The sequence below is a fragment of the Sminthopsis crassicaudata genome, chromosome 5 (assembly GCF_048593235.1).
Source record: "Sminthopsis crassicaudata isolate SCR6 chromosome 5, ASM4859323v1, whole genome shotgun sequence".
NCBI classification, from domain to species: Eukaryota; Metazoa; Chordata; class Mammalia; order Dasyuromorphia; family Dasyuridae; genus Sminthopsis; species Sminthopsis crassicaudata.
This window is the reverse complement of record NC_133621.1, coordinates 104789213-104815328: the sequence shown is the minus strand read 5'-3', so window position 1 is coordinate 104815328 and position 26116 is coordinate 104789213. Positions and strand designations below refer to the sequence as shown.

Sequence of the window (26116 nt, the reverse complement as noted above, 5' to 3'; positions counted from 1 at the left end):
AGAAAGGGGGAGATGTTAGGATTACTAGGTGAGAACTCAGGTTGTCTGGATAGTGACAAGGTGAGAATTCAGGTTGTCTGGACAATTACAAGATGAGAACTCAGGTTGACTTGATAGAAGGAGCAAGCTCATTGGCTGAAGTGATTCTTCCCAGAAGCCCTTACATTATCCCACGCCCATTCTCTGGGAGGATAAAAGAGACAACAGTGGGAAAGTTAGTCAGCCTGGAGAAGGATAAGAGCTGGAGGAGATTCAGAGCCAGGATTGATAGAAGAAGACTCTGCATTGCATCAGGCTTGACGGGGCTCTCTGCAGGAAGGGAAGTCACTTCTCTGGACAAGAGTTAACAGCAACTGCCTGGAGACAACGGTTCATACAGGAAGAAGAATCTGTTGGAGAGATTTGAGTAGACACAGCAGATCTCTTCCCAGAGAGCGATCCGGCAGCTTCTGGAGACGACAGCTCGCTACAGTACACAATGATTTCCTGGTTCTGTTCATTTCATTTAGCGTCATTTCATATAAGTCTTTCCAGGCCTTTCTAAAATCATCCTCCTGATCATTTCTTACAGAACAATAATATTCAATAACATTCATATACTATATCTTATTCAGCCACTACTGGCTGTTTCTTGCTACTATGAAAAGGGCTGTCACAAACATCTTTACACAGTAGGACCCCTCCTCCTCTTAAGATCTCTTTGGGATATAAGTCCAGTAGAAACACTGCTGGATGAAAAAGGTATATTCAATTTGATAACTTTTTGAACATAGTTCCAAATTGCTGTCCAGAATGGCCGTATCTGTTCACAATTCCACCAACAATGTATCAGTGTCCCAGTTTTCCCACATCCCATTCAACATTCATCCTTTTCTTTTCCTGTCATCTTGGCCAATCTGAGAGGTGTGTAGTGGTATCTTAGAGATGTCTTAATTTACATTTATCTGATCAATAGTGATTTAGAGCACCTTCTCATATGATTAGAAATAGTTTTAATTTCATCTGAAAATTGTCTGTTAATATCAGAAGACTTAAATCTATGATGAATAAAAGACATTTTTTGTGGGTGGGATAGAGCCACTCATCATTTAAAAATTTTCTTCTACAGGAAAATATGCTCTATATGTCTATATGCCAGTTAAATGAACAGAAAAACTTTTGGAAAACAAATTATGAGATGAACCTTGCCTAAATTTGAGAGGCATGAGAGGAAATGACTAGGAGGATAAGCACCAACACCTAATACCAACATGAACACTACTATTACTACCACGCCATTATATTATGGTAGTGAATTCATTCCTGCTCTGGTGATGGTGGGGTTAGAAGTTGTGGTTGTAAGAGGAGAAAGAGAAGGAAGAGGAGAAATGGAAGGATAAAGAAGAAAAAGGAAAAGGGAAGGGGGAAGAAAAGAGGAGTAGCATTTGCAAGAATGTATGTAGCATTTTAAGGAAGTAGAGGCTAGGAGAGATTGAAATGATATTCAGGACTACATAATTAGAGTCTGAGGCAAGTTTCAAACTAAGGTCTTTTTGGTTCCAGACCCAATACTATCTATTGAACCAACTAACTGCATATAAATATATCCTATGAAAAACAAGAAATAGAAGAAAAGAGACTAAAATGTGGTTTTATTATGCTCATAAGAAATATATATGACAAATTAAAAGCTTAGGGCAATAGTTTTCTTTTGTTTTTGTTTTTGTTTTTGTTTTTGTTTTAACTGATGAGAAAGAAATTACAAAATGGATATTTGGTAATAACTTTTTTATTTTATTTAATTTTATTTTTGGATTCAAATTCAGGTCTCCCCTGTCTGAGAGCTGCAGTACTCTTTCCCCATATCATACCAGCATTTCTTTCTCCAGCTCATTTTACAGATGAAGAAACTGAGGCAAGCGAAATTAAGTGACTTGTCCACTGTCACATAGCTTTTGTCCAAGGCCAGATTTGAATATAGAAAGATGAGACTTCTGAAAGATCCACTGTTCCACCTAGCTGCCCCTCAGGATCTAGACATTTCCCTATTAGCTGATGCTGCTGGATAACTAAGAGAGAGAGAGGGAGAGGGAGGGTGTGTGTGTGTGTGTGTGTGTGTGTGTGTGTGTGTGTGTGTGTGTGTGTGTACCTGAGCACGTGGATGTGTGTATCCTCCACCTCTCTTTCTCCCCTCTCTCAGGATCACTGATCAGTTCAATTAAGTCATAAAGATCACACCAATCTATTCAACTTCTACTCATCAGGGCTCTATCCAAGGGCCAAATATCACAGGAATTTGCTTGGCTGGCTTTAATCTACCCTGAAGTCAAAAGAGCTAGTGACAGAAAAGTCAGGGCCCAAAGCCTGAAAAGCAAGCTCAGGTCTCCTTGGGCTTGCCACCTGAAAGAGAGCTGAAATGAGAACAGACACGTTTAAAAAAACCCTTCCTCCTCCTGACTTTTCATTCAAGGTTTCTAAAGATAAGATGCCCTAGTTTCATAACCCACTTTAAGCCAATCCCAGCACTGAGACTTTGTTTCCCCAATCTTGTTCCTGAACTAACCTGAGTAAGCATCCAAATTATGCTATCTCCCTACCTGTCAGGGAGAGGCCCCTTTTTTTAGAAATAGCAATAGGAGGGAGAACAGGAAAAGGTAAGGGAGTCTGTAATTAGAATCTTGGATTTTTATTTGGTGTTGATGTATTTTTCATAGTTCTCTGAGTTGGAAGAAGTTTTCTGATATGGAAGGATAAATGGGGTAACAGTGGAGGAAGTTTAAGATTAAAGCTCTTTGGAATGACATTGGTAGCCACAGCTATAGTCCTAATTCATTTTTAGGCCAGCTATGGAACAATCACAATGGGAAAGGAGTGAAAGACTATCTGCTACATCTTGCAACAATATTCAAACAGCAATGAGCGTTGTACAAATTTCATTCCCAATACGATGGAAGCACATCAAATTTATTAAAATACATGATTATCAGTAGAGTGGGCATAATTACAAATGAGTAACTCCCTCAAAACCTGAAATACAGATTCCAACCCAGGACATAATTCTTTTTGTTTCTCCTCTGACCCTTCTTTGTTTTTTGTCTGGCAATTTGGCCTGTTTCCCCTAGAGCTTCAAGGTTTAACTCCTTCAGAAAGAGGTGAATGTCACAATGAGATGACCAGAAAGGAAGAGCTTTATCAACCTAGAATGCCAATGTCACCATTGTTAAAAATTATTTTCCTTTAAATAAATATAACAAAACAAAAAAGAAAAATGTCAAAAGGGAAATGTAGTAAATAACATTTCAAAAAGAAAAATATGACCATGGATTCACAGCATGGAGTTAGAAAGGAATTCAGAGGTCTTCAAATCCAAGGCTTCTAATACTTTTTCCACTCACATCTCCTTTTTGCCCAAGAAATTTTTACATGATCCTGGCAAACATTTACTGATGACAAATAATAAAGAAACTTATTTTAAAACAATTTTTTGGTATATGTATATCTATCTATCTATCTATCTATCTATCTATCTATCTATATTTATTTAATATTTATTTATTAAAGATGAAAGCAAATTTGCATACTAATGAGATAGATATGCTTATTTATTTTTATATAAACAATTAAATCTTGGTGGAACATTTGATACTTTTTACTGTCACCAAATTCTTCATGATCCCCACATTCAATTATAAGATCTCAAAGGGGTTATAACACAGTATAAGGAGCTTTGATCTAGTCCACTCATACATGAATAAGAGTTCTTTCTTCAGTATTGGATAAGCAGTAATCCAATTTTTACTTGATGACCTACTGTGAGAGGGAGTTTACAAAAGAGTAAGTCCATTTTCCTTTTAACAGTTCTAATTGTTAAAATATATAGATAAATAGACAGATAGATAGATGAATTCCAAATTTGCTTCTGCTACTTCTTTCCATTAATCCTAGCTCTCCCCTCTAGGACTAACTTTTTAAAGTATGCTCCCTTTTCTAAATGATAATTCTTTAAATACTTAAAAGGAGCTTATGACTTCTATTCTCCAGAATAAACACAAGGTGTAAACTCAAAGCCCCTCATCAGTCTAGTAGTACTCCTCTGGATATTCTCCAGGATATCAATGTTCTCTATAATTACTTCTAGTTTTAAATGTATGATCCTATAAAGTTTACAGCATTTCCTTGATCTATCTGTCTTGTAATCCTGTTCAAAAAAGAAATAAAGCAAGAACAGCATGGCTTGATCTTGATGAAGCCATACTAGTTCTTGATGATCATCACTTCTTTGCTAGATGTTCATTCAACATACTTTTAACAATACATTCTGGAGTTTATCCAGGAATCAAAGTAGTTCATAGATTTTCTTCTCTTTCCCCAAGCCCTTTTCAAAATCAGGACATCTGTCTTCCAATTCTGAGATAGGTCTTCTATTCTCTATGATCTTTCAAAGATCAAAGATCTTTCAAAGATGTGTCAGTTCTGGGAGTACCTAAGGATACAGTTCATCAGAACCTACTGAGTTGAATGCAGTAAGGAGATAGAAGCTCTTCTTTTCTCTCTATACTTATCTCAGTAATCAAATTCCTATTAGGCATTTTCTTTCTATTTTTCCCAAGCCAAAGATCAGTCTCTCTAGTGGAGAAAATAGAAGCAAAATGAAAGTTCAAGAGCTCTGTTCTCTTTATCACCTGTTATCATAGGACCATTTAGACTAATTATCTGTCTTATCCCTTTTTTGATCCTCTTTTTTCCTCCATATAACTTTTATAAAAAAAAAAAAAAAAAAAAAAAAAAAAAAAAAAGCTTTTCTATTTTCCTTAGCTTTTCTCGCTAGCTCATTCTGTGTTCCAGTACTCCCAACACTGCTGCTATAGGGCTGTGTCATGTTTTTGTACTTATTCTCCATTTGTACTTATACTCCATTACTGCCCTTGTTTCTGTCTTTTATATATGTACCCTTCAAAATCTAAGTTGGTTGGCGAGTTACCTGTGCATCCATACCAGTCTTTTCAGAAAATCCCCCTTTTTCCTCACTAGTTATTTATCTTTGTGTTTTTAAAATTACATTCTTAACAGTTTTCCATCCCTCCTTGAGTAACTTCCTTTGTAGAATTTTAACCCATAAATTCAAATTGTTTTTCTTCTGAACCCTTTGAAATCTGCTCTCCCAAAAACTAGACTTCATATTTGAATATTTGCCAATTTACTTCTTTTTCCTAGTACAAATTTTAAGATGGAGTGGTTATCTCTCCTCATTTGCATTAAGTCAATGAACCCAAACACCAGTTCTTTCCTCTTGCTGAGATTCATATCCAAAATAAAATTTGTTTTTATTACCTTCTCCACTTTTGGAACAATCAAATTATCAGAAAGTCAAGTCATAAATGAAAAGTGCTGAAGTCCTACCTATCACCTTCCAAATAATTTCTTTTTTGCCTGATTCAGTGGTATAGATTTCATCAGTATAATAATATGTTACTGAGAATCACTTAAGGCCATAAAACTCTACTGGGACCTATGGGAGGGTAAAAAGGGAAGCAAAAATGACATAATACTTACCTGCAAAGAGTTTATAATAGAAGAGAGAAGAGGGAACAAGAACATCAAACAATTCAATGCAAGGTACCATGTTAGATAATGGGGATCCAAATTCAAAGCCTCCCCCCAAATTCCTGCTCTCAGTGAGTTCACATTTTACAAAGTTGTGGACTGAAGCATGTCAATATATGCATATGAGTTCATTTGAAAAGGAAGTAAATAAGGACAGCTAACGAGATGAAGAAAAGCAGATTGTTGGCGTTTTCTTGTCTTGTTTCTTGAAGAAGGCAAATGACATCACAAAGTGATGTCTTGACTTGCAAGTAAATCGGATTTGAGTGAGGCAGAGCTACTAAAAGGCACCAGCCTCACTTTCTCCTCCAGTCATTGACAAAACATAGATCAAGATGACTGGCAATGGTTCTGGATGAAGTAGGAGGGAAATCTTGGACTTTTAAAGCTTTCCTAGGTCTCAAAACAGCAGAATTGGATTTCAGAAAAAAAAATGATGGTTTCTAAGAGATAAATGGAAGTGAAGAGGTTAGTTGGGTTGAGGGGGTGCAGATATCTGGATATCATTTTATGGGAAGATGTCATTTGGAATAACACTATGAAATGAGTCTGTAAACATAAACTTGAGACAGACTATGATGGGCTTTAAAAGTCAAGAAAAGTAGTTCCTATTTTATACTAGATATCATAGGGAAGAAGTGGATTTTCTTGAGTAGCTTAGTCTTTACCTTAGAAAGATAAAAAGAGAAGTCAAGAAAAGAGATCTAATAAAACTTGAAAAAGAGCTAGGAGTAGGGTGGGGTAAGGCTTCATCAGTCAATCATTCAGTCAGTAAGTATCTATTAAATGCTTATTATGTGCCAAGCCAATGCTAAGTGCTGAGGGAGAAAATTGCTGAAAGTAAATAAAAGATACATTTGGAATTGATGGAATGCATCCGGAGAGAAGACTCTAGCAGCTGGGGTGAGAGTGAAGAAAACTGGAAAGCTTCCTATAGAAGATAATATTTGTCTGCTTCATGGAGGAAGAGGCATAAGAGCTGAGGCAAAAAAAAATTTTTACAAAACAAGATGAAGAAGAAATGCCATGACAAGCAAAGATATGGCACATAGATTCAAGGAGGCTGGACCATGCCTCCATGACCATGCTGGATCAATTTATATTTATACCTAGCAGCCAACCCTGTCTAGAACATGACTGCCTAAAAGGAGGGATGAAGCCTCCACCAACATCCCATTCCTTACCCAGCCTACTCACAACCACGAGGTCACAGTTAAAAGACCCTGAAAGGGCTTTCTGTAGAATCAGAATTTCACTGGCATTGCATCCTTCTGATTTTTTGACATCTTAGCTTTCTCAGCCCTGAGTGAGTTTTTCATCCCAACCCCTGGGCAATACAGAAATGCATCTGAAAGCATGACAAATGAGTCATAGTTCATAACAGTAAATATTCTAATGGTGAAAATATTTGTCTAGCCAATAATTTTTTAAAATCAGGATTCAAGTTTCCTAATGGAATAATATTCAGTGTACAATTGTACCAAATATCAACCAAATATCTGCACAGGACCTGGAAATTTGTCATACTTAATAAATAAATTATATATTCATCATAAAGAAAAATAGTGAAATGGAATGGAAATAAGACTAGACAGAGTCAGAAAGCAGAGGTTCAAATCCCAAGCATGATACTTATTAGTCATGACACCAGGACAAATCATTTGATCTCTGTGAACCACCCTTTGCTTATCTGGGAAAAAAAAATTATTACAGTATACCACCTATCTCAGAATATTGTTCTGAGGCTCAAAAAAGATAATATATATTAAATATTTTGCAATCATAGTGAAATAGTCTTGTGAGATTCAGTTTATAATAATATTCAATATATTCTCTTTCTTATGGTATAAGTGTTTGTGCTTCAGTAAGCACATACACATGAGTTTAGGAATTATGAAGTTAATTCTCACATTATCCTCATCCTAAAGTTCCTAAAGAATTAAAAATTCTCCTCCATCCTCATTTTAGATTTCCCAAAACAAACTAATAATCTAATTCTAGTTTCAGGTGATTAGGGAAGATCATGCCCCTCCAAATAACCAATTTTTATTTTTTTAATCTAATTTTTAATTTATGGAATAAAACAAGCATTTCTACAACATAATCCAATAAAAAGATGATTGCATATGAAACTACAAACTGACTAGGCAGAACTTGCTCTTCCTTTCAACTATAAAACAAAATTATCATTTTTTTTCTAAAATAACTTTCTAAAGACAAATAATAGCTCACACTTAAATAGTATTTTTAAAAGATAGTGCCAAACAAATAGAAACAAGGTCCACTGAACCATATGTAAGGATCCCTATGTACTGCATACTGACTTAGAAAACCACATTTTAATCATCATCTATGTTTTACTATATTTTTATTTATTTTGTTAAATATTTCCCAATTACATTTTTTGCAGTTCAGATCACACTTGGGAGTGTGACACATGCTTCAAGGTTTCAAAAGTGCTCTCTTCACAATGAGACTATTGGATGGATAGTGCCATGCCAATACTCTTTTTACATAAGAAGAGACTTATGGAACTTCTAAGTGATCACACCATGCTCACATAGTCAGTAAATTGCTAGAGAAAAGACTTGAACTTGGACTTTTAAATCTAATTGTCATTCCATCATATGGCATCAATGAGTTTTATTTCAAGACAACGTGACTTCCCTTAAAATCTTAGATATGTCCCAGAAATTCTTCCTAACTTTTTAAGATTATTATAGGATAGCGTTAGAAGCACTAAAGGAGCAAACATCTTCCAGCCATAGTCAGACCTGGAGTCAGGCTGAACAAACCTCAGAAGTTATCTAGTCTAGCCTCTCCCCCTAGTTTTTCTTATGAGGAAACAGAAATCCAGAAAGCTTAAAAGATTTACCTAAAATCATACTAGTAACAAGTGACAAAAGGAAGATTTTAATCTATGGTCCTCTGGTTACAAAGCCAGTTCTCTTTCCATAGCTCCGTGCTCCTGCTGAACAATGTTTGATGGGGCAATGGCAATGTTCAGCAAGTGTGTAACAGTGCCAGTGTTATGAATAAACCAGTCTTTGCCCCAGCCACTGATATACTCTTCTTCTACAACCACTTAAGAAAGCAAGTTTTTTTCCTCTAAAAACTATTTTTGAGATGGCAGATTTTTGCCTCTCATTTCTCTGGCAGCCTTCATCTACAATCACTTCCCAGCAAAACACATACATTTTTTGTTCAAAGTATACAACTGCTTCACTGTGGTGTCAGAAGAACTCAAAGAGCAAACTTCTTACAGATTCAGTTAAGTCACAGTTTACGACATCTGGATTATGGTTTAAAGTTTGCAAATCATTTTAATTTTCATTTTATTTTACAACAACTTGTAAGGTTTCCATTTTTACAGATTAGAACACTGAGGCTGAGAATTTAAATGACTTGCTTATCCATCAATTATGTGTTCAGGCAAGATTCAAAATCTTATCTTCTTGATTGCAAGTCCCATGTACTATCCACTATGGCATCTAGCTGCCTCATAGTTCTTTGTCCTCACGAAGATCATGATCATCGCTTAATGTTGTTTAGTAAAGTTGTGGGCATGTTTCCTAAAGTCAAAGACATTGGCCATTCCTTCTGTTTCCTTAATATTTTCATTCCATCTCCTGTCCAATTCCTGTTAATTGAAAGTATTTTCCCAGAGTAGGTGTTACTGGGGATTGGGTGATTTTAATTTAGTTAAGATAGAGCTGGAAATCCATTGTATCACCTAGCTACCATTCTACTTTAATGAACTAAATAAACCAATTCAGCTTATTGGGTCTCTTCTTTTAAAAAGTATGATAAAGTATAAGTTTCTCCCTTTATAAGATTAAGTATTTTGACAAGATGACCATTAAGATTATGGCAACTCTAAATCTATGCTCCTATGCTCCAGAAATAGAAAAATAGATATGAGCACTCTCTGGTAGCATATACTATACTTTTTGAGAATAAAATATATGCATGCAAATAACTAATCCAACAAGAAGGAGAGAACAAGCATTTTAAGCATCTACTATGTGCCAAACACTGTGCTAGGTAGTTTACAAATATGATCTTATTTAATGATCACAACAAATCTGAGAGGTACATGCTATCATTATTATTATTACCATTTGGTAGTTGATGAAAATTAGGCAGAGGTTAAGTAACTTTTCCAGCATTACAAAGTTAGGAAGTGTGTGAGATCACATTTGAATTCAGATCTTCCTGACTCCAGCTTGAGCACTCTATCCACTGCATGACCTTAGTGGTCAGAAATTCAGTTTTTCAGGATCCAAATATTCTAACTTTCTATTCACCAAAGAGGCATTGCAGTGTCCTGGAAAACTTATTGGATCAGGGGAGGTGGAGATCAGGGTCTGGAACTTCATTAGAGCTTAATTAAAACTTTTTTCATATGTTCTTGAATGGATCTTTGGAGAAATTTGTTACTCACGGCATGTAAATCATGGGGCAACTATTAATGAACCAAGCTACCATTATAGAGTCTAAGGCTAACTGCCTATTTGTATCTTGGTAACCTTACCCGATCATTCACTACTACCTATATACATAAAGTTCATAGAATTGTGGTATAATAACACTGAAAAAATTTTCAAAGGTCATCTATTCCAAACGTGTTTTGCAAATAAGAAAAATGAGGTCTGGAGAGGATTCATGTCTTAACCAAAGAAACATAGCTAGCTAATAATAGAGCTAAAACTAGAACCTAGTTCTCCCAACACCCAATCCCACAATACAAAAACAACCAAATTATGATAAGCCCTACCCTCAAGGAGCTTACATCCAATAAACGAAAACACATGTAGGAGTGTGGGGTTGAGAAGGAGACAGAGTGGTATGACATGAACATGAAATAACATGGTGGGTCTCTATTGGGGCTAGATATGAAAAATGCTAATTCTCTGCTTTCCATTTGCAGCTTAGTTTGACTTGAATATAATTCCCTGTCCTGATAAGAAATCTCAATGTCATGCTTTTTCATAAAGTTTTAGATACTTAGCACTTTTCCAACTCCCTCAGCACTCCTCTACTTTACAATTTCTTTCTGAATTGTCTTCCCCATTAGATTGTAAGCTCCTTCAGGGACTGCATTTCTTTTTCTTAACTGAATCTTTAAGCACTTACCATAATGCCTGGTACAGTAGTAAGTGCTTAAAACACTAAATTGAATTGAAATTCTCCCCAGTCAAAATGCAGGCTATTATGATCTAAGTTTTCATTAAATAACTAACTTGAAACACTAGAAAACTCTGAAAGGGATAGTCAGCCTCCTACCTGAATATCCTCAGAAAAAGCCAAGCAAGCATCTGAGCTCTCTCAAGCCTTAATACTGGTAAGTCCATTAACAAAAAGCAAACATTTAAAAAACATGATTTTCCTTTGCCAGAAACTTTATCATCATGAGCAATACTAATAGAAAATACTAGGAAAGCATTTAAGGACATCAGAAAAGGATAGATTATAATATGAAAAATCAATTAAAATATTAAAAACTCTTGGAAACAACATATATGTGTATATATATTTATACATATATACTGTATATGTATGTATTTATACATATATAATATATATATCTATTTATAAGTAAATGTATATATCTGAGAGTTTTTGTTAACAAAGGAAGGGAAGGACAGAGATTGGATTAAGGATAGGGAAAGGCTTAGTCAGAGAAAGAAGGAGGAGGGGGAAAAGAGAGACAATCTGAAACTGGGTCAGTCTAGACTAGAGTAGATTTCCAGACAGATATATTCAAAATATTATAGGTCTTGGAAGAAAATTTCCCTGTCTCTCAGTCATCCCTAAGACTAAGTCTCCAGCAGTTTTAGCAAGCTAGTCCTCAATTTAGTCTCAGAAGAATGGATGTTACTGTTAGTGAAACGTTGAGATGCCACTCCTTCTGACAACTCTTTTTTGTTTGTTTTTTATTAAATCTTTTTTTTATTTTCAAAACATATGCAAGAATAATTTTTCAACACTGACTCTTTTAAAATCTTGTTTTCCAATTTTTCCCCCTTTACCCCATCCCTTCCCATAGATGACAAATAATCAAAAAGGATAATTCTTAATCTCCAAGAATAATTGTTTAAATCAGTTTTATCTTCAGCTGAGACCTAGCATGAGTTCAATTTTCCCTGTCTTACTTCTCCTTCTTAAAAAAAAAAAATCTCCAATTATTTTGAAGTTGCCTAAAATCCCTTTATGGAATCTTTGTTCACTAGTCAGTCTATCAATCAACAGCTATCACCAAGTGTTTTGCCAGCAGAGAGGAAAAGTCCTCAGAGGAGATGTGATCAAGAAAGAAGAAAAATTAAGCAAAAAAGAAGGGTGGGAACCAGAAATCATACTTTGCAAGTTTGCCCTTTGGGTATTATTTCTCTTCTGTTGTGCAGAAACAAACACATTTCACCTAGTAATACTATAAACAGTAGCCGCAGACACATACAAGCCTCGTGTTCCAAAGAGACGATCTACTCTCATGTAGAAAGTACTGGCTCTGTGCTCAGAAGATTTATTCAAGTCTTCCCTATTCAAATGTGATCTGTGTGATCTAGGCCAACTCACTTCACCTCATTATAAAAGAGCCTTTCTTTTGTATATGGGAGAAGAGGAGAAAAAGGAAACATTATATACTAAGCACCTACTATCTACCAGGCACTGTGCTAAATATTTCCCAAATATTATCTCAAATGGTCCTCACAACCCTGGGAGATGGTGCTATTATTATCTCTGTTATATAGTTTAGGAAACTGAGGCAGACAGAAGCTAAGTGATTTGCCTGGGCACATATAGCTAGTAAGTATCTTGAGTTACATTTGAAGTCAGTTCTTTTTGAATTGAGGCCCAGTATTTTATCCACTAAACCACTTAAATGCCCTAATATTGGGTTGGATGTCTACTGAAGCCCTTCCCAACACTTCTCAAATATTCCATTTCTATGATTCTGTGATTATTTTGGGTTATTTCCTTGTTGGCAAAATGGTGCTGGGAGGACTGGTTTTAATGATCTCCTATATCATATATCATGATATCCCTGATCTCCCAAAAGACCCCTTCCAGTTCTAAATTCCATAATGCTATAATGATTTATAAAGTTAGGACCATATTAGAGCTAGTCATCATTTTGGTCTTCCTTTTTAAGTAGGACAAGATTTATATAAATGATGTATTCCAAGGGATTCATTAAGTGAGGTAACACTGTATATAGATTTGAGTCAGGGAACATCAATCACCCTCATTACCATCTGAAAAATATACAAAAGGTATGAGTCAAATGTATCACAGTATAGAGAACAGGAAAAGCATTTAATTGTGGTAAAATATTTTAATTTTTAAAATTCAAAACCAACACCTACACTCCAGTCTAGTGTTGCTCTGGGTTCCTTCGCTGGACCATTGGCAATAGGTAGGCTGAGGGAATGCACCGGAGCCAAATGCTGGAGGCCTGACCGAGAGATTGCTTTCCTGCAGCAAGAAGAGAAAACAGAGAGAAAAGAAAATCAGAAGACATTACATAGGTCATAGGTTCCAGTAGGATGGATAGTGCCAGAGGTTTGCTTTATTTGTTGGATTGGGTTTTTTTTTTTTTTTGTTGTTGTTGTTGTTGGTTGGTTGGTTTGGATTGGTTTGGTTTGGTTTTGGTTTTGAATCTGAATACCTAGAAAAGGAGATGAATTCTGTGGAAGCACAAGTATACCTCACTTCTAGCTAAATAAACTTAGCAGGGTCAGTGCACTGAGAATGGAAAGACCTCACCAACATGCTCAGTGAAAACTCAATGCCCCAGTAAAGGACTGGGAGAAAGTGGTTACCAGATGAGGAAGGGAAGAAAAGAGGTGAATGTAAACATATATGCCTCTGCTTGACTGAAATTAGAAAAAATAGTTCTTAGGAAAATTACAGTGCTGTGGACAGTCCTAAAGTCTTCATAAAAATGAAAACAAGCGGAAAGAAATACAATGAAAATCACAGAATCATAGATTTAGTAGTGGAAGGAACTTCAGGGACTAGATAGTATAGACACTTTGGTTTTACAGATGAGGAAACTGAGGCTCATATAACTTATCCAAAGTCACATAACTAGTGTCAGAGATGGGATATGAATCCAAGTCCTTTTGGATTTGAGAACTGTCCTCTGGTAGTACTACCTGTGGACAAAAATTACAAATTTGACTTTCATTCACTTTCACTCTTACATATGCTCCCAACTTATATGGAGCTTACTCCTTATAATACAAAATTCCTAAACCACATAGGGCCTTTAGAACAATTTTCTTCCTCCATGAAAAGGCTGATGCTAGGATGCAAACCTTTTCAAGTTTTTGTGTCTGCCATCAGCTAGGCAGTCATCTTAATATAAAAAAATTTATCCCTTGATAAATCATGTCTAACTTTCACAGCAGAAGATAAAATTCAGATAAACTTGGTTTCTGGTTTGGTGGGCAGAATCTAAGAGGAGATGGGTGAGAGAAAGGGTAATTTATCAGGAGAGGCATGCGAGACCAAGATGAATTGTTTCTATAAAGCATAAAGAAAATCAATACAAGGCTGTAGTTTAGAAAGTAAACATGATGCTTGCTAAGGAAAATTAAACAGAGAAAGAGAAAGTGTGCACAGGGAACATGAAAGAGGAAAAGAAGAAAGAAAGGAAAAAAATTAAAAGCACAACCCCATAGGATCACAAATGTGGCTTTCAGAGCAAACTTCAGGATAAACAAGAAGTTGAAACTGAGGACAATCTTGAAAGCTAGCTTTAATAATGACAAATGCATTATTAAATTAGCTTCACTCACTTTGGAAGACAGAGAAAACATGGTCCTAGAAGGATGGGATGTCAATAGCACAAGTAAGAGGTAGGGAGGGGAAGGAGATTGAGAGCTAAACAAAAATGGAGAGGAGTAAACGGGAGGAGAGCAACACACCAATCCAGAAGGGAAAGAGCTAGGGGCACTTAAGATAAATTTCATCAATTCTGCCTCAGTGCAACATATTTAATCACCATAGAAATGATGATGAGAATTTTGATCTCTCAGAATCCTAAAATTCATAAGGACATTAGTTATGACAGGGAACAGGATGGGAGAAGATACAGGGTTAATTCCTCAGATTCTCAGTAAGGAAATCACTGAGGAGAGCAAGGGAATTCCATTTTTCAGTGACTACAAATGTGATAGAAAAGAGAAGGGCCTAGTGGTAAGAAGAATGTGGGACATTGTCAGGTGTGAGGCTGTGAGGAGGAGGTAACAGATGGGAGTAGTGTAGGAGGGTGGTAGCCGAGAAAAGGGGCTGGCAGTTGCCAAGGGAAGGGGAATGAGAGACGAAGGCTATAGACTTTTAAGATGATTCTAAAAGAGAAATGTCATAAAAGAAAGATCTCACTGACCTCTTTAGAGGCCCTCAGTGCCCCTAGCACATATGTACTCAGCCAAGCAAATGGAATTTAATGGAGCAGTCCTCCCCCAAACAAAGGCAGGCTAGATGAAAGCCAGATAGGAAGCGGATGAACAAATTAAGCCATCAGCCTAACAAGAAGTGTTTCTTTAAAGCCTACTATGCACCAAGAACTGTGCAATCTGTCTAGTGACAAATGCATTATTAGATTAGCTAACCATCACCTCAGAAAGCACAGGAAGCCTGGCCCCAGTAGGATGTAATAACAACAGGAAAGTATTAAAGAGGTAGAAAGAAAGAAGATTGTGGTCTTACTTTAGTCAGTCCTCAAAAAACAAGAAAAGGAGTAAATAGGAGGAAAATAAGGCATTGGGAAGGGCCAAACTCAAAGGATAGCTTTGGGGTCACTGACAACAAACTTTGCCTATTCAGTTTTGTCTTTGTGCAACACATTTAGTCACTGTGGAACTCCTGAATCTCTGGTAATCCTAAAATATATGATATGTGGGGACTAAATATGATTAATTCCCCAGAAATCACAATAGGCACTAAAGCAGAGTTAAGAATTCTATAAAAGCTGGGACTCAAATTCAACTTTTCTAACGCCAAGATTATGAAATCAGCACACCACAGTTCAAAGGACACTTCTGATCCTTACTACATGACAGCTAGTGTAGCATAAGGATAGAGTACTGGACCTGACAGAAAGATGACCTAAGTTCGAATCTGGTTCCAGACAGTTCCTAGCTTTGGGTTTCTGGGCAAGTTACTAAAACTCTTTCTCAGTTTCCTCAATTGTATAATGGAGATAATAGTACCTACCTCATGGAGTTTCTATAAAAATCAAATGACATAATGTTTGTAAAGCATTTCACGTACTGCTTGATGTATAACAGGCACTATATAAATGTTCATTTCCCCTTATTTCTCCCTCTTACCTGACTTTGGATCAGACATTTAATCGCTAGACCTCAGTTTCTTGTATATAAAACAAAAGAACGGGGCAGACCGGCTGATATTTAATCTATTATGAAAAGAGCTGGATTTTAAGCAAGAGGATCTGTGTTCAAATCTTTCCTTGCCATATACTCCCAGTGACTTAGGGAAAATCATTTTAATCCTCCGGATCTCAGCTTTCTCAGCTATGAAATGAAAGAGTTAGGTTCGATGACCTCCAAAGCTATTTCAACCTATAAATCAATGATCCCACGGCTCCCTCACTAGGGGAAGTCTATGAACCATATGGTTTAAGAACCTTAAACTCTATTGTCATTGATAAAGGACTTCGGAACTTCTCTTGAAATTGCTTTCAGGACCTATACTATATTCTCTACAATCTTCTTAGGGCTGGTCCATTTTTATCCTTTGAGAAGGGATTTAATTTTTGAAATAACCAGAAATCTTTTGGAGCTGGTGAATAAGGCCAAGTATGAAGCTGGGTCAACACCATTTCATGTTTAGTTGTGAAGGGCAGTACAGGAAGCATAAGATGGGCTTTATTACCAGAAGATGGGTGACTACACTGAGTTTGCACACAGATTGCAAGCTTCTATTGGGCCTCTTCTATTAATCTATTGAGCCAGAATCATATCAGTGAGCCTGCTTTCTATAATGACTCCAAACAGTTTTGAAATGGATGTGAGTCCTTCAAGATGATTTCCCCATAATATCAGTTCCTTCTTCACCCTCAGAGGAGATAGGAGGTATAAGGGGCCTTTAAATGGGTGCCACAGCAAATCGGGAGATTGAGTGGTCTGGAAGTAATTTCTGTGGATATTAGTACTGCCCTTGGGCGGGATCCTGGCCATATTGAGATAGCTTCGTAATGGGTGACTCTCTCGCTGATTGGCTGTGTGTGTGACCTCACAGGCCCTATGTAAGCCCACTGCAGGCAGCAATCGCCCTCTTTAACCTGGCGTTCTTCACCCTGGCTTCCTAGCCTGGGTGGCCAAGCCAAGATGGATAGCCAAAAGAGTTAAGGGTTTTGGTAGTGAACACATGGGTCTTCTGACCAGGTGTTCACTCGGGAATCAACAAGTCAGGGCATCAGTTAGGGCATTATGTGAGTAGGTATAATAAAGGCTTTTAAGATTACACGTGGCTGTTCTTGAGTGCGCTACCGGTTATTAAGCTATAGATTCAAGAGATTGTAGCCAGAGACCTTTGAAGGCCTCAGAGGAGGCGAGCCGGGTAGAGTTCACACTGCAGAGGACAGTGGTCAAAGGTACTCTGGTGGGTCTAGGACAGACTAGTAATTGTAACTGCCAGGAGAGCACGGTACAAGGAGGTGACAATAATCATTTCAGTCTCCTCTGGTAGAAGATGGCTTCTGATAACTGAGCAATAAGAAAAGAAGATGAAATTTTCTGGTCCCCTTCTCTATTTTCTTTTGCCAGTATTTTGCCAAGTTGTCCCATTTATCTTTTCTGTTACATTGTGGAGCCTGTGACTTGCATAAATACAATATAATTACATTGTGCCATGCCATCCATGGCAAGGGACCACATCTCTATGGGATCAGAATCTAGAGATATTAGGCTTAGTTGTACAGACTTCACTTCAACCTAAATTAGGGTGGCTGAACAGACAAAATTAAATATGATGTAACAGCTATATTTGCAGTTTTAGAAAGACTGGCTAAACTCTGATTCTAAGGTAAAATGGGGAGGAGAGAGAAAAAGAGAGAAAACAAGTGATTCTTTTCCCTTCCTGAATAAAAGAAGGTAGCATAGCATGGTTTGGTAAAAAATGCACCAAATTTGGAGTCGGGGACCTGGGTTCAAATCCCAATTCTGCTTTTTATTATAATCTGTGTAATTTTTTTTTCTCCCCCCCTTGAGGCTGGGGTTATGTGACTTGCCCAGGGTCACACAGCTAGGAAGTGTTAAGTGTCTGAGACCAGATTTGAACTCGGGTCCTCCTGAATTCAGAGCTGGTGCTCTATCCACTGTGCCACCTAGCTGCCCCTAATCTGTGTGATTTTGAGCAAGTTACTCAACATGCCCTATACCACCCCCCGCTTTCCTCACCCCCCCATCCCCATCTTCTCATATGAAAAAATTTTTTAAAAGGCTAAATAGTCTTTTAAGCTAGGATTCAAGAGAACCAAGTATTATTAAATATTATTAAGCACCACAAAACAAATAAGGTCAATTCTCACACAATAAGGGGTTCCTACAGCTGAGATTTAGTTTTGTTGTTGTTGTTTGGGGGAGGGGAAATCCCATTAAGATTAGGATAGGTTAAGAACACGTCTACCAAGTTCATTTTCTTCAGAATGTGGTTTACCTAATCTAATCCATTGATACCTCTATTTTTTAATTTGGACCAAATAAAGGGTTTGTAATTATATTTATATAGTTCATATGTGTATCTTGACAGGGAGATTCCCAAATATCTTCCACATTAATAGTTATTTTAAATGGAACTTTTTTTTAATCTCTTCTCACTAATTTTTGTTGGTAATATGTAGAATGCTTGATATTTATGATTTTTATATGATGTTATTTTTCAATAGTTACTTTTTCACTTATTTTTAATTTATTCTCAATGGTTCTCTAAATATATTATGTCATCTGCAAAAGTAATAATTTTGTTTCCTTTTTGCATATACTTATTCCCTCAATTTCTTTTTCTTATTTTACTGTTATAACTAGCATTCTAGCTCTAAAGAAAATGATAGTAGCAAAGAACTGGAACTTAAGGAGTTTCTAAAAATTGAAAATGGCTGACTAAATTATGACATGTAATTATACTGGAATGATATTATGTCATAAGAAATGATGAAAGGTATAGTTTCAGAGAAACCTCAGAAGACTTGTATGAACTGATCCAGTGCAAATGAGCAGAACCATGAGAAAAATTTTTGCAATAACAAAAACATTGTAAAAGCAAAGAACTTCAAAAGACTTATCAATGCAATGATGAATAATAATTCCAACAGAACAATGATGAAGAAGACTAATTTTCAGTTAGAGCAGAATAAAGAAAGATGTGGTTTTTTTTCTAATCCAAGTTCATGCACTCTTCATGTTACAGTTTGTTGTTATTCAGTTGTTTGATTTCTGGCTGGCTCTTCATTACCTCATTTGACGTTTTCTTTGCAGAAATACTAAAGCTGTTTGCTATTTCCTTCTCTCAAATCATTTAATAGTTTAGGAAATAGAGGCAAACAGGATCAAATAACTCACCTAAGGTCTCATAGCTAGTAAGTGAATGGAGATGGATTAGTTTTTTTTTTTTAATCTAATTTATTTTTAATATACATTGCTTTGTGAATCATGTTGGGAGAGAAAAATCACAGCAAAAGGGAAAAATTACGGAAAAAAGAAGTGAATTTAGCATTTGTCAATTTACATCCAATCTTCATATTTTTTTTCCTGATTGCAGATGGATTTTCTGTCCAAAGTCTATTGGGATTGCTTTGGATCTCTGAACCACTGAGAAGAACCAAGTCTTTCATAGTTGATCATCATACATTCTTGCTATTACTGTGTACAATGTATTCCTGGTTCTGCTTTTTTTTTTTTACTTCCTGACAGAAAAGTAGTAGATTCAAAGTAAAGAATGAGATAACTTCTTGAACATGGCCAATGTAGAATTATTTTTGCTTGATTATGCAAATATTTATGAGTTCCTTCCACTCAGTTAAAGGAGAGACAGCAAGGGGAGAAAGTAAATGCTTTTTTAATTAAAATAATAATAGCAATATTATATTCCTTAGGCTAGCATTGAGGTTTTCTACAACACGGTTTCCAATCCAACTCTCAAATGCTACCTCTTGCTACTACCTATCAGATACTCCATGGTCCTTCAAACATATCCTGCTCTTTCTTTCTTCTATGACTTTGCTCACAGTGTCCTTCCTGCTTACAATATACCTACCCAAAGTCATAAGAATTAGAATATAGAAGCTGCTTTGGTGACCTCGTTTTATAGATGAGGAAGCAAGCTGAATAAGATGGCTTAGGTCAGCTAGTTTGGGGTAAAAATAGGACTAGAACCTAGGTGGCCTTCCCCTTAGTTCAATGCCATTTCTGTTAAATCATTGCTAAATTGAATTTCACCTCCTCTTTGAAATATTCCCTTATTGTCTCACTTGAAAGTAATTATTTCCTCAAAAAATCTCTATTACTTAATGCCCTTATGTAAGGGCCCTTTAAATGGGCGGACACAGTGCATCGGGATTGAGGCCCAGAAGTAATTTCTGTGGATATTAGGACTGCCCTTGGGCGGGATCCTGGCCATATTGAGATAGTTTTGTAATGGGTGACTCTCTCGCTGATTGGCTGTGTGTGTGACCTCACAGGCCCTATATAAGCCCACTGCAGGCAGCAACCGCCCTCTTTTTAACCTCCTGCTGTTCACCCTGGCTCCCTAGCTGGGTGGCCAAGCCAAGATGGGTAGCCGAAAGAGGTAAGGATTTTGGTAGTGAACACATGGGTCTTCTGACCAGGTGTTCACCAGGGAACCAACAAGTCAGGGCATCAGTTAGGGCATTATGTGAGTAGGTATAATAAAGGCTTTTAAGATTACATGTGGTTGTTCTTGAGTGCGCTACCGGTTACTAAGCTATAGATTCAAGAGATTGTGGCCAGAGACCTTAGAAGGCCTCAGAGGAGGCGAGCCGGGTAGAGCTCACACTGCAAAGGACTGTGGTCAAAGGTGCTCTGGTGGGTCTAGGACAGACTAGTAATTGTAACTGCCAGGAGAGCACGTTACAAATGGCGCCCAACGTGGTGGACGCATCAGAAATTATCAGGTTTTGAAAATATTTAATATTCAGAATTAATATTCTGAAAGATCCGGTAGAAACGCCACTTAAGAGGGAAGACAGAGAAGCAATATGGACCCAGGTAAATCTGGGATCAGACTCAAGGACACAGCTGAACATAATGCTTATATCCCAAGAGGTTAAAGAGCCAGATGGAAGATCTTTTAACAAAGATCACCACTGAAGAACAGCAGGAAGCTTGTAATCAAGCTCCACAAAGGCTATCCCCACACCCAGTAAATATAGCTCGGAGAGGGAGCAACCTAGAGCTAGTGCGTATGTATGACAGTATAGAGTATAAAATGCCACAGCAAGAGTTGCTGGAATTGCAGGTTAAACTACAGATGGAGATAGAGAAAGAAGAAAAAGCTAGGTTACTACAGATAGAACAGGAAGAGTTCAAACCAGTGGCTGAAACTAAGGAAGGAAATAAACGAACCACATGGACTAAAGTTGTAGAAATTCTTAGCATTTTGTTGGTTTACCTCCTGCATTGTTGTTTTAAGGAATTTATCCATTACTCTTCCATTGAGAAGAAGTTTAGTTCTTTTTATGTGCAAAGCTCAGGTTTGATTTGGAATCAGCCTTTGGGGGATTTTCCAATTCTTCTTCCCTCTGCCTCATCTTCTTGGGCCAAGGGAGAAGGGGGAGGAGGAAAAGGAAGGGCGATAATACCATCAGCACTGCCCATTAATCCATTCAAAACTCCTGTGTCTTTTCAAAGGACCGGAGTAGGCTTTATGCCCCAAGGCAAAAAGGAATTGTGGGGTATTGAGTATAATCAGAAAAGTTTTAAAAATACAGTTCAGTTAATTTCTAAGAAACCTTACAGGGACAAGACCTTGCAGTTAGAGAGAGTGGAGTTTTATACTTGTAAAACTGCTAGGATCGTCTTTGGAGAGTTGGAACTCCTCTTTTCTTACCTCGTGGATTTTCCACTTCCACAGGTGAGCTTGATTTCCCAACCCCCCACGGGTACTTATAAAACAGTGTCTATGTCTAGAATGGGTTGGAAAATTGCTGTTTTAATCACTAGAATAAATAGACAGTGTGTGATCTTTGACCCAGGAGGAAAAGTAATATCAGATTTATTGATTCACACTCCTGGAGTACAATTCGGTATCAGAAACTCAAACTTTGATTTTTAGGCAAAAGAATTCAGGGATATAGCCGAGTGTTCTAGTAAAGTCATTACTGCACAGACTATCCCCAAGATCTCTTCTAAACAAGAGAAGGGAATTTTGGGATATGTGATTGCTTACAATTTTTAAATTTTGATTTTACATTTTTAAACATTTTTGATTTTACATCTTCAAAGTATTTTGATTTTACATTTTAAAGTTATTTTGGTTTTATATTTTTAATCTATTTCGGTTTTACACTTTTAAATTATTTTGGTTTTACATTTTTAAATTCTTTGCATTTTACCTTAGCAATGCACTTCGGGCATACACAGAAAGTGCAGCTAAGTGACAGACTGACTTTTGTCTGACTTGTTAATCTTTTTGACAACAACTTTGTTTCCACTGTGATGTGGAAAGGCCTGGATGGCATTTGGAAAGGCCCAAGTTGGGCCCCGGGGACATTCCTTCCTAGGTGCAGATCCAGCAGCAGAGTTCATCCCCACCAGAGACATTTGTAACCTGGGGATCCAAGAGAAGGACCAGACAACCAGCCAGAGGGACCAGCCAGATGTCCGCAGCCCTTCAGACGCTGATGGCAGCAATGTCCCTCCTGACCATGACACCAGAGACAGCAGACACAGTTCCAGTGTTGCAGCTGAAATGGATTGTTTTGGGTGATACGCAATATAAAGACTGTAAATGGACAATGGGCCTGCTTGCTTCTCCCGTGGCCACTTGCCATATGGTGGCCTGGGAAGAGGCTTTGCCCTATGCTTTCTATTGAAGGACTATGCTTTTAAATTAGTGGGTGAAAAACCAACACACCCACCTGCCATTGTTATTGAGACAATGTTACTGGACATGACTTTGCTTATGTGCACCTGTGAAACTAGAATTGTTCTAGAATTGTGAAAAGTGCAATAGAGAATTGTGAGAAACTAGAATTGCTCTAGGATTGTGACAAGTGCAATTGAGAATTGTGATAAGCTAGAATTGTTCTAGGAGTGTGAAAAGTGCAACAGAAAATTGTAAGAAACTAGAATTGGTCTAGAACTGTGATGAATGTAACTAGAATTGTGACAACCTACCTCACTGAAATTTGTTAACTAGAATTGTGATGTTTTACCTTGTTGACTTCCCACCTCAGTGTTGACATCCTACCTCATTGGCATCCAACCTCTTTGGCTTATTATCTCGAGTATGACTTTGATGAATGGGTTGAACACTTGGGCCACTGTTGAGCCTGATTCTCATTGTCATACTTCTGTTTACTGATCTGCTGCTTTGTACCTCCTTGGGCATAACACTCTGTCATCTCATGGACCAAGTGAACTATAGCTGGTGCTAAAAGTTTAGCTTGGTGAGATGTGCGGTTCCCGCAAAACAAGAGAAAGGGAATTGTAAGGGCCCTTTAAATGGGCGGACACAGTGCATCGGGATTGAGGCCCAGAAGTAATTTCTGTGGATATTAGGACTGCCCTTGGGCGGGATCCTGGCCATATTGAGATAGTTTTGTAATGGGTGACTCTCTCGCTGATTGGCTGTGTGTGTGACCTCACAGGCCCTATATAAGCCCACTGCAGGCAGCAACCGCCCTCTTTTTAACCTCCTGCTGTTCACCCTGGCTCCCTAGCTGGGTGGCCAAGCCAAGATGGGTAGCCGAAAGAGGTAAGGATTTTGGTAGTGAACACATGGGTCTTCTGACCAGGTGTTCACCAGGGAACCAACAAGTCAGGGCATCAGTTAGGGCATTATGTGAGTAGGTATAATAAAGGCTTTTAAGATTACATGTGGTTGTTCTTGAGTGCGCTACCGGTTACTAAGCTATAGATTCAAGAGATTGTGGCCAGAGACCTTAGAAGGCCTCAGAGGAGGCGAGCCGGGTAGAGCTCACACTGCAAAGGACAGTGGTCAAAGGTGCTCTGGTGGGTCTAGGACAGACTAGTAATTGTAACTGCCAGGAGAGCACGTTACACCCTTATATTTGATTTGGAATACATTTATATGTGTTGCTTGATAGAGAAACCAAACAGATGAAACCAGGGATCTTCTGAAGTAGTGAATAATGAGAGGAAATGAACAAGCAATTCTAATGTAAGTGCTATTATTTATTTAAACAAAAGGATGTCTCACAAAAATCATTATATTGCAGAAGGAACAACTAAAAAATTAGAGGAGACTTTTGAGTAGTTAACTACTAATTGCAACTTTCTACAAACATACTTCTGTTTTTTCCAATGACTACTGGAGAACTCAACTCAGTGCAGTAAATGCCAGGAAGCTTTTTATGGCACTTAGAAGAAAGGTAAATCTTATCCATCTGAGGTCTCAATTTCTTCATTTCTAAAATGAGGGATTGGTCTAATTGATCTCTAAGGTCTCTTCTAATTCTAATTTTTAGGATCTAAAATGTTTTCATAGTAGTATATACATATGTACACATTTATTTTAAATCTAAAAATGTCTGAGCTGAAACTAAAATAAATGCAAGGTGTTTTTCTGGTTGGGTTTACCTTTGTTTATGAGAAACCACACTTGTGTCCAAGACAACTGAAAATCTCTACACTACAATTTGCTTCAAAAGCAAAGCCAAATAAAACAAGAATATTCTCTTTATACTTCTTTTCTCTGACTTTGGTTTCCTGTGATTCAAATTTAAAAAAATCATTAACCATAATCATTACTCTTATTAAATTCAGTTACCTACTCCTTTACCATACTTCTGTCTTATGGGGTCAAGAAGAACAAATCTAACCCCTCTTTCTACTTGATAGACTTTTGATGACTTGAAAATAACGATCATGTTCCTTCTAAGTCTTCTGCTCAAGTTTAAAAGCCCCAATTTCCTCCCTATGGATCCTCAAAGGCCATGATCTCTAGCCCTTATACAGTCCTGGTTGACTTCCTTTTGCCTCTGTCCAGTTTATCAATTTATGATTGTTGCCAACTTCACCAATGAAATAATCTTGACTTGCATCTCCAAATACTCTATGCATTTTAAAATGCCATTCTATCTTTTTTTTTTTTTTTTTTTTCCTTCAGTTAGGCCAGGCAGCCGAGTAGCTTAGTGGATAAAGTGCTGACATTGAAGTCAAGAAGACTAAACTTCCTAAATTCAAATTCAGTTCCACAAGTTGTGAAATGATCCAACCATTCTGGAGAGCAAAACACTATCTAACTGGGTCTATATCCCAAGGAAATTATAAAGGAGGGGAAAGGGCCCACATGTGCAAAAATGTTTGTAGCACCTCTTTTTGTGATAGCAAAGAATTCGAAAATGAGTAGTTACCTGTTAATTGGGGAATGGCTAAATAGTTTGTAGTATATGAAGGTAATAGAATATTATCCTATAAAAAATGATGAACAAGCTGATTTTAGAATGGTCTGGAAAGTTTTACCCAAAATAATACTGAGTGAAACAAGCAGAACCAGGAAAACATTGTACACAGTAACAGCAAGAATGTGTGATGATCAGCTATGAAAGATTTGGTTCTTCTCAGTGGTTTAGTGATCCAAAGCAATCCCAATAGAATTTGCACAGAAAATGCCATCTACATCCAGAAAAAGGAGTATAAAGATTGAGTGTAAATCAACAAATACTATTTCATTTCTTTTTTCTGTTTTTCCCCCATAGTTTTTTCCCTTTTTCTGTGATATTTCTCTCTCTGCATGATTCATAAAGCAATATGTATTAAAAATAAATTAATTAAATAAAAAACCCCACTAATCCAGATCTACACACTTAATAGCTATGAGACTTCAGGAAAGTGATTTGACCCTTGTTTGCCTCTATTTTCTAATATAAAATGAGTTGGGAGGAGGAAATGGCAAACCTCTAGTATCTCTGCAAAGAAATCCTCAAATAAAGTAATGAAGAACCAGCCAGAAATCAACCAAGTGAAAGCAACAAACTCTAGCCTGAAGGATACATGAACTTTGGATGAAAAAAAAAATTTTTTTTTTAACTAACCTCTAACTTAAAATTAGCCTCTCCTGTAATTCTCTAAAACATTACTCTGAGTCCATAACTTAACCAGACTGCCAAAGAAGTCCATGCCACAAGAGAGCTTAAAGGCCCCTGAATTGGACTATAAGCTACTCAAGGGCAAGGATTTTTTTTTTTTTACTTCCTCAAGTGTCTGAGGTTCTCTCTTTCTTTCTTTCCTTCTTTCTATATTCTTCTTTCTTTCCTTCTTTCCTTCCTTTCCTTTCCTTCTTTCCTTATCTTTTTCTT

The 26116-nt window shown here is 37.1% G+C and overlaps 1 protein-coding gene across 1 annotated transcript in view; it reads right to left on the bottom strand.

Annotated features, from left to right (window-relative positions):
* Positions 1-26116, bottom strand: part of DGKI (diacylglycerol kinase iota) — a 570574-nt gene that overhangs the window by 400977 nt on the left and 143481 nt on the right. The window contains 1 exon segment of the mRNA XM_074267817.1: positions 12951-13059. Within this exon segment, the coding sequence (XP_074123918.1) occupies positions 12951-13059 (109 nt within the window).